The following is a 14594-nucleotide window of genomic DNA, read 5'->3' as shown; positions in this document are numbered from 1 at the left end:
AATATCAAGAATTCTCCACTTGGCAAAGTTGAATTTCCCCCCTTTCTCACCATTCCCCCAAGAGACTTTGCAAATACTTTTTATTCACTGCAAAACAGATCTTGATAAATTTGAAAAAGACTGAAATTATTCAAAGCACTTTCTCAAACCACAAAAGAATGAAGTTGGAAAAATTCAATTGTGTCCCTACTGCTTTCACAGATTGGATAGCCCACATCTCTGGGCGCCAATTATTGCATCTGAGTAAGAGCATTTTAATCAAATAAGTCCTTTGATAAAATTCAAGGAAACTGACTTTTAAAAAAATTATTATTAGAGTTTTTCAAATAACATCAGCTAATTTCTCTGAGGTAACTAGAATTGTATAATCTCTGCTTAGAGAGCCAGGCAAACGTTCGTTCAGTGAACTGAAAAGCATTTCTGAAGTCATCAGCTCTTGAAAGTAGAGCCTGGGAAGACGGCAATATCTGTCTTCATGGCATCTTCACTGGTATGGGTGAGGATTAAGGAGAGGATATAATGTTCAGCCGTCAGTGAATGCCCTGCCATGACTACAAAGAAGGGTTACATGTCCCACTCACCATAAAGTATACACTGATACTCTTTGAAGTGAAATTGAAACAACCTATACAAACTATTGCTTTTGACCAGTAAATCACAGGTTACAATGATCAAAGTCTGAACATTTAAACATCTTTAGCCTCAGGAGGATTATTAACAATATCACTAAATTTAATATATCATATTAACAAGAATTGAATTTTTAAAGTACCATCTATTATTCCATTAACACGATGGGCTGTGAGTGGGACTGCTGACTACCAAACAATGTATAGGAACTTCACATGGAAGATGTTGACAGAAACAAATACTGCAGTTGTTTGACCTGTATCGGCTAAGAATTACATTTTATAGTTCATCTTCAGAATGTCATATAGTGGTTCTTGAAGGCTGAGTTTTTTAAGTAGGCGTTAAAGTTCTATACCAAATGTGATCAATCATATGTAGAATTATTAAACATTTATATGACCAAGTAAAATAAGTCTAGTAATTACACAAATGAATAAGAATGTGAATTTGAAAAATTTAATAAAACATGAGCTCCAAATATTTTATCAAGGGAAGACAATTATCTGATTGCTAAGTTTCAAAAACCTTTAAAAACATTATAAAATAAACTTTAATTTTAAACTGTCACAAAACACAGTTAAATCAGCCAGGTATTTTGGGTAACCTTGCAGTTTACTATAAAAATCAAATATTACCAATGCTTGTAGAGTTTTATTTATGCTAATTCCCTGAGGTTTTTATCTCTCCATATATCAAATCCTTTTATCATGTCCAATATGAACTATTAAAAAAAAAGTAGTTCTCTGCTGGACATTGAATCTTAAAACATTTTATACTGCTGGACTATAAGCTTCAGTCTAGTGATACTTATTTGTAGAAAAAGAAGGAAAATATATTTTGAATACAGATGCAAAAACAAAACAGACCCTATTATTTAGATTTTGGAAAGAAATGCAGCTTTTTAGTGAGCATTGACGCAAAGCAGGGAACCTGCTTCTTTCCAATTGCACTTGGGTCTTTGCAAAAGTCCACTCGGCGCTGAGAAACTTTCCTGTTCACCAGAGTAAGGAGTTCTGTGAACTCCAAGGAGGAGCCGTATTTTCCCAACATCTCGCACAAATCTTGAATGTACCATGAGCCATTTACTGTTTCCCGGTGAGAATAATAGCCTAAAAAAGAAAAGAGGAGGAAAAAGCCCACTTAAGTTCTCTACCGTCACTGAACAACACCTTTTATAATTCAGCTGCAGAAGTATACGCTCTCAAAAATCCCCAGAGAAGACTAAGACGCATCCATGACATGCTTTTTAAACTGTTCTCTAACCATCACCTATTTCATGCGGGAAAAGGGATGTCATCTCCCCATTTCCTACAACTGCCCAAGATGGTAGCCAGGAGATGGTTTTGAGAGACAAGAGATTATTAGAAGTAAAACAAAAAATTATATATTCTAAGAGCAAAGGAAACTCATGACAATATTTTTCAGCAAAGCCCCCTATGAATGTCACCACAATGCTATATCATCATCAGTAACTGACAACAGGCTGCTGATATTTAATATAATCAGATTTACTGCTTTACTTAACATAGTTCTCAGGGATGATTTTTCTACAAGGTATTTTACACCTCCATTTATCACCATGCCGTGTGATCAGAGAAATCCATTCTAAGCCTGTGAGTCTCAAGACCAAATCACCATGTCCCAACAGGAAGATCTGACCCAAATTAATGGAAAACGAAACTTAGGAACTTAGCCAAGACAGCCAATTATATGCTTGCATTAACATCAGCACACCTTCTGCAACAGAGTAACACATAAGGAAGTCTGCTCCAGCAGGCAGTGTGTAAACTGAGGCTGCATCCACCTCGGTTACATTGACGTCCAGCTGGTCTGTCTGATGGTCCACTACATCCAAAGGAATGACTGGCACATCGTGCTGGTTTCCCCGACAGGCCTGCAAGACAAGGAGGAAATAAACGACCTCCTCTGCCTTAATGTTTACAGTGAATGGACAATTCACAACAGGAGCCACATTCTACTTAAAAAACAATGCATTCAGGTTTAGAGGGGACTAAAGCTGACACAGTTGCTTCCTTATTTATGTGTTTTTTATTTAATGTTAAAAAAAAATCGGCATCTCCAACTACACACCAAATTATGTTGGTTAAAAAATAATGCAGAGGGCGGGCCACGGTGGCTCAGTGGCAGAGTTCTTGCCTGCCATGCCAGGGACCCAGGTACAATTCCTGGTGCCTGCCCATGCAAAAAAAACAAAATCAAATTTAAGAAAAAAGCAATAATGTAGAGGAGGTACAAGTCTCTGTGGTTTTCCTATGGATGAACCACTCCCATAGCACCAAGAGTCACTCTCTTTTTTGAAATCTACAGTATTTACAGTAAGTGTTTCTATTTAATCAGGTAAGATGTTTCCAGATTGGATTTTGTTTGCCTGGTTGCTGCAGTAAATTGTTAAAGGTCAAAAAGACGGCTTGACCTGAGAAGACATCTACTTCTGTACCCTCCTCCATTCGCTCCTACTTTAAAGAGAGGTCTCAGGTTCTTATCTATGGACTCATACAGACACTAATGTTAATTTCTACTCTTAAATTACTTAATAAGATTTCGTTGTAGTATTATAAATACATCAATCAATTCTGATTGATTTCCTTAATTAAAGAATTACAAACTTCAAAAGAAAAGAGAAATCCCAAGTGATTTCAAACATTAAATAAATAGGAGATCCCTAATACCCCATTTTTTACAGGGAACCTTTAATCTTATTTAGTATTATTGGGCTTATTTGTAAACCTTATTTTCCACTGTCTTTGCCAAATACAATTGAGAGCTCCTGTAATTTGATGAAATCACTGGCCAAATCAATTGCAATAAGAATAAGAGCTACCCTTTACTGAGGGCTTACCATTTGCCAGGCATTGTTCTGTGTTTTTCATTTATCAGGCTGTTTTCTCTTCACAGCAACTAAGAGGCAGTTGCTATTACTGCCCCATAGAGAGATAAGGTAACTTGCCAAAACATGTCCCTCCTTTTTGGCTATCTTCCATCGCAGCTCATTCATCATTTCCAGTTCTCTTGTGTTTGACAGTGTTGGCTATTCCTTTTTCCATCAAATACTCATTTGCATTACTCTTTTCTGATCTTCCTCCTTCTCTGGACCATCCGCTGCAGTATCCCTCCTCCTCAGCTTCTTCCTTGCTGTACCTCAGTCTTGATTTATGCTCATTTGTCAAGACTATACTCCACATGTAAACATATTTACCTCACCTACTCCAGTGGTTTCAACTACCACTCAGATACTCCCAAATTTATTTCTTCAGCCCAGGCCTCCTGTCGTGGATTCTAGATCAGTTCCTCCAAGTGCATGTCCCACAAATACCCCAATATAGTCGTCCAAACCAAAAACTTGCCAATCACCCCTAAATTCTCCTACGCTCACACAGCCTTGCGCCCCTCCCCAAGGCTTTATGATAGGATACGAAACGTGGTATCGTGTAGTTTCAGGAACTGCAGTTAACAGATGGCATGACAGTCACGGATACACAGGATCGCAGCACATTAGTTATTACTTTTGTTCCAAATCTATTGATGTGCCAAGTGATGTTTTTCAAGCTAAAAAAAATATATTTTTATCCATAATACCACTGTCAGGGGTGAGGAACAGCATCTTGGTTTAAGGGAAAATGTGAATGTGATAAAGCAAAGCTAGGAGTAGACCTCTCTATCCTGCATTCCTCCCATTGGCTCACACACTCCCAAACTCACAAGGAATCAAGAAGCTTAATACCAACAGGCTGCCTGTTTTTTTTTGTTTTGTTTTTTGTTTTTTGTTTTTTTTTTTGCACGGCAGGCACCAGGAATCACCTGGGTCTTGGCATGGCAGGTGAGAACTCCACCTGCTGAGCCACCGTGGCAGCCCCAGGCTGCCTTTTGCAAAGCACTATTCATTCAGCACATAGTATCTTCTCCTGTGACTCTACCTTGACACCAGGCTTAACTGGAGATTACAGCACCCTGGTTATTTCATGACTCACCTCAAATGTAATAAAGTTCTGTTTTGTTGTAATGAAGATCCCAAGAGTATTAAGAGAGCATTAACTACTAACAGTTCAGAGTGTGACTGTGGTTGGCCAGGATTCAAACAGGGTCTTTCCAATTACTGGAGAAAGTTACTTTTAAAATTGCTTCAGTCCTTTATAATTACAAGTACAGAACCAAGGGCTATTTTATAATTAAGACAATAACATAACCAATCTTACCTGAATGATAAATATCTTGGGTTTTCCAACCAGGCTCTGACACTTGTCTCCTTTGAACAAGCCAGTCAACGTCTGAATTTCAATTTTAGCGTCATATGCGTAGACGTGATTGCCTTCGCCATGGCTCAGGAATACACATACAAAGCAGTCGGCATCTGCGTGGCTAGAGGCTGACACTACAAAGTTCCCCCAAAGTCCATATAGAAATGAAAATAAGATGTTTGTGAACAACTACATATTAAAAAATTCAATTACTAATACTAGAATAAAGTCACATACAAATGATTGGGGGAAGGAGGAAAATTTATTATAACTGCAAAATATCTGTAATGAAACCCAACTTATTTTAGTCTTTAATCAAACAGGAAAATTTACACCACACTGTTTGGATGTCTAGAAATCAAAATTACTAGAGTTCAAAGTAATAAAGTGGCCAAATTTCATTTACTTTTCTAAAACTGAGTGATGAACATGGAACACATAAAAGGATCGCCATAGGATTTCCCCTTCAACATGCAGGTCACTGTGGCAATAAACTAAAGTTTCTTTGAACCAGGAGAGAGCCTCTTAGAGCAGAAATTACAAGACCCTGAAACTACTACTCAGCAGTCCCCGCATGTTTTGCTGCACCCCAACTATATTACAACACATAAAAGTTTCCAAAAGACTATCAAGGCATGCGGTAGACTCCAAAGCTTATGAGCAAAGTAGAAAACTTGGAAAGCAGCCAGTTAAATTGAAAATGATGTACAGATTAAAGGCACTCTGAAGAAAGTCTAAAATAATTATGCAAATATCATAATAGTCTATTGGCAAAGGACTCGAAAATCTATGCCATGAAGTAATTATTATGATAAACATAAATTGCATTATAATTATAGTACCTACTACACGATGTTGCTGTGAAAGTTAAGACAGTATATGTAAATCAACACTATTTCGAAGTCAGTAAGAAGTGGGGATATGGAGGGGTACGGAGCCTACAGACTGCTCAGCTTCTGTAGTACTTGCATTTTAAACACGCAATGCTAAATGAAAACATAATTCCAGTCATTTCTAGGGTAGTAGACTATAACGAACAATAAGCTAAATGTAAACTTTGTAGGAACAATATTTTGCAAGGGTCTCTAAATCTGTTGAATAAAACAGAGATGCACAAACATAACCTATAACCTGTGCTGAATTAATTCACAAGATTTTTGTGCAACAGAGTGAACTATTTTTAGTTGTTTCTACAGGTAGGATAATTAAAGTACTCAATCCCATCAGAGGAAGATGAACTTAATAGGAAAACTACCTACCCTCATGAATTTTGAGCATGAGTTCTTCAGCTTTAAGATTGTCAAAGCATTTCACTTCAAATCCTAGATCTGAAAGCCTGGTGACATATTAAATTAGTATTAGCTTATGAGCTTTACAACTCTATCAAATACCCACACATCTTTATGATGTATGAATTTACTTTATTTTAGGGGAGAGAAAGAAAAAAACAAATAATGATGGTTTACCTTGATTACCCACAGTAAGCAAAGGATTTAATCATGAGAGCACTACAATATTTTAGCAACAATGCAAAACCTGCTAACATTTAATAGAATGGGGCAAGGGAGAAAGAAGTCAGGTCCACATGAGGCCCATCCTCAAATGCTCTGCTATCTTGTCAGTGCTAACAGTTTGATAAGTAATTCTGTTAACATTTAAACATCTTATCTTCTCAACACATAGATAAAATGACTACCTGCGTTTGAGACTGTCTCTGTCTGTACTGGTGCCCCGCCTTTCTGGCAGTGTTAAGTGCCAGAAAAACCTCTCATGATTGAAGATTAAAGCAATTCCTCTCCTCCTGTGGTCCATTTTGTACTTTTCTCCTGGATCAAACATTTCACTGTTAACGAAAAATTTTAAAAAACAATCACTTCCAGTCTTATCAAATCACAAGCTCCTCAGAGTCCAAGGTCAATGTACAGAGTAGACAGAAGTCTGCTGCTTCCTCCCTTCTCCTCTGCCAGGCTCACAGGCCTTTGGTATGCACTGAGAAAGCCTTGAGGCCATTCTGGTAGGGAAAGTCCTAGAAATACTTCTGTTCCAGTTGATAAACAGCTGCTGTCCTGAGCACCTACCCTCAAACCCTCCCAGTCTCTGCCTGTGCCCCTGGTCCCTGCAACCAAGAACCACCCTACAAGCCAGCTCCAACTCTAGGGCCTACACCATACCAACTGTTAAATATTCTGAGCATCACTCCAAGTCCTTAGACAACATGAGGCAGCAACTAACCTGAATATCTACAAATCAACCCCCAAAATGCAAAAACTGGACATATTCAGTTCTACTCTCTAGGTCTCATGTCTCACTCTTGCTTTGTTTCCCACAGGTTAATCATGACCGTCTGCTATTACCACCAGAGAAAGACCTTTATTAGAAAGCGCACATTTTTTACCTTTTATAAAAGGCATCTGTTTCTGTCATGTTTTCTTCCTCACCTATTAAAACAAAATTGAGTTTTGTTAATTCTTTTACTTTCTGATTTACGGAAGTAAAAACATAGCAGGAACTCTAAAACCCTTTTGTTTTGGGGAGTTTAAAGACTGACACCCAAACTAATGAAAAAGGTTAATAATAGGAAAAATTGCCTGCAGGGGGGTGGTATATGAGAACTCTACTTTCTGTATGATTGCCTGTAAACCTACAACTGCTCTTAAAACTATAATCAAACACTTCACACCCACAAGGACAGGTATTATTAAACAAACAAAAAATCCAGAAAGTATTGACAGGGAGAAATAGGAACCCTCACAATTGCTGGGACTATAAAATGGGGCAGCTGTTGTGAAAAAGTTTGGCAGTTCCTCAGTAAATGAAACTTAGACCTATCATATGACCAGGCAATCCTACTTATTGGTATAGACCCAAAAGAACTGGGACAGATTCTTGTTGATTGATATCCATAACTGCATTGTTCACAACAGTCAACAGGTAGAAGCAACCCAAGTGTCTAACAGATGAATGGGTAAACAAAACGTGGTATAACCAGACAACAGAATATCACTCAGCCACAAAAAGAAACGAAGCGCTGATATATGCTGCAACATGGATGAAACCTGAAGACATCACGTTGTGTGAAATAAGACAGACACAAAAGGTCAAATACTGTTATGAGTTCACTTATATGAAATTCTCTGAATAAGCAAATTCATATAGGCAGAAAGCAGAATAGTGGTTGCAAGGGAGAAATGGAAAGTTATTGTTTTAATGGGCACGTTCCCATTAGGATGTTGAAAATGTTCTGGAACTAGATAGTGATGAAAACTGCACAATATTGTCAATGTACTTGTGTCAGTTTGAATTTATGGACCCCAGAAAAGCCATGTCCTTTAATCCTCATTCAGTATTACTGGATGGGAGCTTTTTGATTGTTTCCATGGTGATGTGACCCACTCAATTATGAGTGATAACTTTGGATTAGATGGTGTTCTAATTTGCTAGCTGCTGGAATGCAATATACCAGAAACAGAATGGCTTTTAAAAAGGGGAATTTAATAAGTTGCTAGTTTACAGTTCTAAGGCCGAAAAAATGTCCCAATTAAAACAAGTCTACAGAAACGTCCAATCAAAGGCATCCATCCAGGGAAAGATACCTTGGTTCAAGAAGGCCGATGAAGTTCAGGGTTTCCTTTCAAGTGAGAAGGCACATGGCGAACACAGTCAGGGCTTCTCTCTCAGCTGGAAGGGAACATGGTGAACACAGCGTCATCTGCTATTCCGGTTTCATGAAGTGGGAAGTGTTTCCCTTCTTCATCTCCAAAGGACACTGGCTCGTGGACCATCTGCTTCGTGGTGCTGCAGCATTCTCTGCTCTCTCGAATCTCTCTCATTCTCCAAAATGTTCCCCTTTTATAGGACTTCAGAAACTAATCAAGACCCACCCGAATGGGTGGAGACACACTTCCCCCAATCCAGCTTAACAGCCACTCTCAATTGGGTTACATCTCCAAGGAGATGATGTAATTACAGATTCAAACATACAGTATTGAATAAGGATTATTCTGCCTTTACAAAACTGGATTTAGATTAAAACATGGCTTTTCTAGGGGGCATACATCCTTTCAAACCAGCACAGATGGTTTCCATTGACGTGTGTCTCTACCCACTCAAGGTGGGGTTGCTTACTGGAGCCCTTCAAGAGGGAACCATTTTGAGAAAAGGTTTGGAGCCACGAAACCATGAGAGCCTACATAGCCAGAGACCTTTGGAGATGAAGAAGTAAAATACCAGGGGAACTTCATGAAGCAAGAAGCCTGGAGAAAAATCTAGGAGATATTGCCATGTTCACCATGTGCCTTTCCAGTGGAAAGAGAAACCCTGAATAACATCGGCCTTCTTGAACCGAGGGATCTTTCCGAATGCCTTAAATTGGAAATTTCTATAGGCTTTCTTTAATTTGGACATTTTCACAGCCTTAGAACATGTGAACTTGCAACTTGATAAATTCCCCTTTTTTTAATTTTTTTTTTTTTTTTTTTTGCACAGGCAGGCACCAGAAATCGAACCCAGGTCTCTGGCATGGCAGGTGAGAATTCTGCCATTGAGTCACCATCGTACCATCCAATTCCCCTTTTTAAAAGCCGTTCCATTTCTGGTATATTGCATTCTGACAGCTTGCAAACTAGAACAGTACATAATGTCACAGTATTTCACTTAAAAATGGTTAAAATTATTTTTATGCATATGATGCCACAACAAAAAATAGTTTTTAAAGAAGTAGTACACGTCAATTAAGCAGAAAATTAAATGACCTCAAATCACTCACACTATGCCACCAAGAGTTGAATACTTTTAATAGTTCACTAGTGCCTTCATTTCTTTCTTTTCTAAAAAGGGTCACACTTTATCTGTAACATTACATTCTGATTTTAAAACCTAATATTGGGAGAAGGAGTATATAGAAACTCAGTACTTTCTGTGTAACTTCTCTCTATACCTACAATTGCTCTAAAAAATAAAGTATATTAAAGAAAATATATTTTTAATTGAGGTATATGAAGAAAAGGGCTAAGGGGAATGGAAAATAAATTGCTTGACAAATCAACAAAAGTATTATAAATTAATAGCTCAATTCTTTCTCATCCCCAACTCTTATATCCCAAATCGCAAACAATCTAGTAAAGATAAATCTTCATAAAGAAAAAAATTATACAAATTCATTCAATGCAAAATATGCCTATAATAAAGTCTTATGATTATGGAGCTCAAATGAAATACAAATTGCTTTGTTACACACACAAAAAATTTATTTGCAAATATTCTTTGAAACAGAGAAGAGATTAAGTATCACAGGAGAACTGAAATATCATGGCTACCTTGAAAAGGTAGACATTTGAGTGGTGGAAAGGATGGGATAGAGGCAAAGGCAGATGATGGATTTTGGACCTTCTGTATGACACAGCTGCATTTATAACTCCATAATGAACCCTCTGTTTCTCACCCTCTGGAAGTTTTCACGGAAGCCCCTCTCCATTCTCTAAAGCACTGCTGTACAATGAACTTTCTGCAATGATGGAAATGTTTTGTATCTGTACTATCCAATGTGGTAGCCACTAACCACATGTGGCTCTTGAACACTTGAAATGTGGCTATTGCAACCGAGGAACTAAATTTTTCATTTCATTTAATATTAACTCATTTAAATTAGCAGTGCTGTATGTGGCCGACTTCTATACTGAACAGTGCAACGAGTCTAGCATCTTAGCATCTTCTTTAATAAAAGCCCATCAACTCATCAATCTGATTTTACACGACTTAAAATGGAGAGAGGAAAGAATGAATAAACAGAAATATTAATAGTATAGCAAGACGCACTCCTTGGTTGAGGCCTGTGAAGGAACCATGACCCTTAAGCATGGATTCTTATCACTGCCTCCTAAGCAAGGATTCTGATTCCGTTCCTCCTCTCGCCACAGAGTCTCCCACTGACACCTGACTGTTTTACCTTCACTTGTCCCTGGCAAAAATATACCCTGGGAGTGAGGGTGAGGCGGGGGATTCAGCTCATCTCCTTTTTAGCCAGTTACTTGCAGTCTTTTCCTCCTGGAATGTGTCCAAACTATGAGATCCAACATGTCCACTAAGGCATCTCCTTGTCCAACAGGCCCTAAATCCATTTTTTTCAACCTTATGTAGCAGAATTCCTGGCATGAGGATGAAAATACAGATTCCTGGACTCCAGTACAAACTAACTGAATCAGAATTCTCAGGGAGGGGTGACAATCTGCATCTTTGACAATGCGATTTTTGCTCACACGAAAAGTTTGAGAGCCAAGCACAGTCTCTCCCTAGTATGTCCTCCTTACTTTCCCAAGGTTTCCTCCAGAGGCAACTACAACTGCCACTTAAGGAGAAAGCTCATGAATCTCCCCGTGCCTGGGAGATCACATACTTCCTACTCCACTATACTGTTCTACGGAGACATTATATGTATTTATATTCCTTCCTTTTTCAAAAGAAGTTCAAGATCTACCTCCTTATACTTAAGACAATTCTGCTATAAAGTAGAATAACTTCAAACTAAACACATTATATCTATATGGCTGAAAGCCAACTATCCCCTCAGCTCCAAGAAATCTTCAGCACTCCATGGGAAGCTCAGAGTTCCTTGGCTGAGAAAATGGCAGCAGACCCAGTAAGCTCACAACCTCCGGCTTTTGTACATTGGTTGCTGAGCCTCACACGGGTTCAAAGTGTGCCTGATGGGCGCTTTGCCAAATGGCTAGTCAAGTCCTAGAATGTGAAAGCACTGGAGGTTGGGCCTTTAAAAGCTCCAGTTTTGGGCGGGCCATGATAGCTCAGCAGGTAGAGTTCTGGCCTACCATGCCAGAGACCCGGGTTCAACTCCCGGTACCTGCCCGTGCCAAAAAAACAAAGCTCCAGTTTTTCATAATCACAAAGGAGCTTCACAATTCTTGGCTAGCTGTAATTTAAATTGTGAGTATGAGTTGTTGCAAATAGTGCACTCTGCTGAGTCAACGCCTGCAGATCTAGTAATAACTAGCAAATTTTAAGCTAGCTGCTAAAGACAATTTGTTTAAAATGAGATTCCATTACAAATTTACACAGATATGGCAATCTCAGTGAGGATTTTTTTTTTCAGTTTAGTTTTGTTTTTTTCCTAAACACCATGGATGTAGAAAGACACTCTAGAGGTTAGATTCTGGCCTGCCCTAGCGTGACTCATTGAGACCTAACTGAATTTCAAGTTCCTCTTCTGCAAAGTGAGGCAGGAACTCTTTTAGTGTTAATGTTCTAAAATTCTAACATAAATGTGCACCCTGCATCCTGCAGCACTAGTTAGAACCAGGTTCAGCTGTCATTCTAAGCAAATGTTGGATCAGAACAGAAAGTCATGGGGACAGACTTAAGAATTTAAGTTCCTGTAATGCCCTAGATTTGATAAACTTTATCCACAGTTCCTAGGAAAAACTGTACATCCTGACAACTGCTGTGGCCACCCTGAGCTATATGAACCAAGGAGACAAACTTTCAAAAAGGATGCACTTCAAAAAGGATGCACTTTAATAAACACAACTGCATTGCAATAATTGCTCCAAATAATTTTACCAACTACCTTGCTTTGATGGTTTGGCACTTTAGATACTTTATCTCACTCAATTTCACAACCCCCAGGAGACAGGAATGGTAAAAAGAGGGCCAGGCTTGTCCAAGATCAGTGCAATGGAGTTAGGACTGAAAGCCAGGAGGGCCTGTAGATTCCAGTGTCTCTGCTTTACCCCCTGCAACCAGTGGGAGGGAATCCAGCTACCTTTCTAAACTAAATGTTCATTTCCCCAAAATTATTTGGTATTTACTATCACCGTCTTCATTCACTGCATTATCTATGAAAACGGACCCATATTCCCTATCAACTATATGTTTAAACAAACCCTGTATTTAATAATCTATGTCAAGCCTGGAGCATACACTGGAAAGGGGTAGGGGGTGCAGGAAAAGGAAGGGAGCAGGCTAGTGAAGAAAAAAAAAAAAGAATGGCGGAAGCGACTGCCCTGGCTTTCCAGTCCTCACCCGTTGTTCCAAAGCTGGAAGGGGCCACGGGCGCTGCACTGCCCGTCCTAAAGACCAGGGTGACATCTACTACTTGCTTCCGCAACAAGGCTTGTTCTGAGCAGCAAAGAATAAAATCCTCTGAAGTAAAAGCACTTTGTAATAGACTGTTAGCGTTTCAACCCTTTCCTATGCTCATGCTTAAGTTGTCCAAACTTTACCAGTAATATAATTAAGTGATAGGAAGAATGTTTAAAGTGAACGTTCTAAAGTAACTTGATTATTTTGTAGAGATAATGTTATTGTGGTTTTAATTCCAAAGGACAAACATTTGCAAGTTTCCTGGACGCAGGACACGGTATATTCGAGCCATATATTTCACCAAGGCCTGGCTCTTGCCTCCAGTTTAAGACTCGGGAAACCCATGCACTCCGGGAAGCTACTTACGCCTTCCTTATTACTTTGTATAACTACTACTCTTTACTCTTTACTTACAAGTGGTAAAAGGAAACAAGACACAACCTCCAAAAGTCGACCTTTCATATGACCCGGCGCGGGAGGGCGCAAGGATCGACCAGGACAGCCCTTTAGTTTAAATGGCCCTGACTCCTGGAAACAGCTCTGCTCCCGGAGAACAAAGGCGGCAGCGCCATGCCCCAGCGACCGTCGCCGGGCGCCGCTACCCGGGACCGCACGAAGGCGGAGATCGAGCTTCCGAATTGTTTCTCTGGACCGGAAAGTTAAATTCCACCTCCCCGGACTGAGCGCTTCCCTCAGAGAGCGCCACCTTCTCGCTCCCGTCCATCCGCGCGCCGGCCTGCTCCCGCGCCCCCTCCCCGCGCCCCCCCCCCCCCCAGCCCCGCAACCTGCAGGCCAGGCCCCGAGGAGCCGCACCGCCGAGCTCATCGCCGCAGGACACGCAGCCGGCCGCCTTGGGCAGCGCAGCTTCCTGAAAGCAGGGGCGCGCAGCCCCCGCCCCTTCCTCCGCCGCCTCCGCCCCCGCGCCTTGGGCTCACTCCCGCCGCTTCTTCCCGCGCTGTCCTACCGGCCACCGCGAGCTGGGTCTGGTGCCGCACAGCCGCCGTCCCTCGCCGCGGGTCTGCAGGGTCCCCAGGCAGTGCTTCCCGCCGTGGTAAATCTCTCCGGAGCTCGCGGGTGCCAGAGCCCAGGGGACCGGGAGAGGTGACGCAATCTCGTCTACCTTGGCGTTTGGAGACAGTAACCCCGCCTCGGGGAAATGCAAGTTGCCACCCCTGGATCAACCACGGCCCCAGTGTAGGAGGCCCTAAGCAATCTCAGCACCTGCGGTGAGCCAGGGCGAGCCCGATCCCCGCATCACCAAAAGTTTTGTCTTCCCTAACTTCCTCCAGTGTTGAGGGTTTTGAGTATCCCTTCCTGTTTCACATTTAGTCATTTCCACAGTTCGAGTTACTTTATAGGACTTGTAAAATTTATTTTAAATGCTCTTTGTTTGTATAGGGGTTATGGGCCAAAGTAACTAGAGGCACTCCTAGATTTTCAAGTCTGGCTTTGCTAGCTGGAGCTGAGTCCAGGAAGTAATCCTGCAGATATTGGCAGAACAAGTCTGAAGTCCACACTTCGGGGCATATATATCTTTTTTGACATTTTGTCCTCACCTGTGCCACTCAGAGTGTGCTAATCTGGTGCAAAAGAGCGTTTTATTTTGGTTTTAGTTCT

The 14594-nt window shown here is 40.5% G+C and overlaps 1 protein-coding gene and 1 non-coding gene across 9 annotated transcripts; one reads left to right on the top strand and one right to left on the bottom strand.

The window, feature by feature from the left end:
• Positions 1–295: 295 nt before the first annotated feature.
• On the bottom strand, positions 296–14131 carry CASP6 (caspase 6). Of its 8 annotated transcripts, none has more exons than XM_077142572.1 (8): positions 13942–14131; positions 12918–13013; positions 7282–7324; positions 6583–6729; positions 6146–6222; positions 4845–5020; positions 2365–2524; positions 296–1739 (listed from the first exon to the last, which is right to left on the bottom strand). In XM_077142572.1, exons 3-8 carry the CDS (start codon positions 7308–7310, stop codon positions 1501–1503), a joined length of 828 nt encoding a protein of 275 aa, XP_076998687.1. In that variant the 5' UTR covers positions 7311–7324; positions 12918–13013; positions 13942–14131; the 3' UTR covers positions 296–1500. The 8 variants fall into 8 exon arrangements, with proteins under 8 accessions (XP_076998687.1, XP_076998685.1, XP_076998684.1 ...); XM_077142570.1 differs by lacking the exon at positions 12918–13013 and adding an exon at positions 8480–8564 and having other exon boundaries at positions 13942–14042; XM_077142569.1 differs by lacking the exons at positions 12918–13013; positions 13942–14131 and adding exons at positions 8480–8564; positions 13763–13820.
• On the top strand, positions 11667–11746 carry TRNAG-ACC (transfer RNA glycine (anticodon ACC)). Its single transcript has one exon. It is a non-coding gene; the product is annotated as a tRNA-Gly (tRNA).
• Positions 14132–14594: the final 463 nt, after the last annotated feature.

The sequence above is a fragment of the Tamandua tetradactyla genome, chromosome 24 (genome assembly GCF_023851605.1).
Source record: "Tamandua tetradactyla isolate mTamTet1 chromosome 24, mTamTet1.pri, whole genome shotgun sequence".
Taxonomy (NCBI): Eukaryota; Metazoa; Chordata; class Mammalia; order Pilosa; family Myrmecophagidae; genus Tamandua; species Tamandua tetradactyla.
This window is presented reverse-complemented; position numbering and strand designations above follow the sequence as displayed.

What these genes read in the sequence shown, in the direction of transcription:
- CASP6 (XM_077142564.1), bottom strand. Translation starts at nt 13,802, where the DNA reads ATGAGCTCGGCGGTGCGGCTCCTCGGGGCCTGGCCTGCAG. An exon ending in ACAGATGCCTTTTATAAAAG is followed by an intron (nt 6,730 to 7,281) that starts GTAAAAAATGTG and finishes TTTCGTTAACAG; the next exon opens with TGAAATGTTTGATCCAGGAG. An exon ending in CCAAGATATTTATCATTCAG is followed by an intron (nt 2,525 to 4,844) that starts GTAAGATTGGTT and finishes CTTGTCTTGCAG; the next exon opens with GCCTGTCGGGGAAACCAGCA.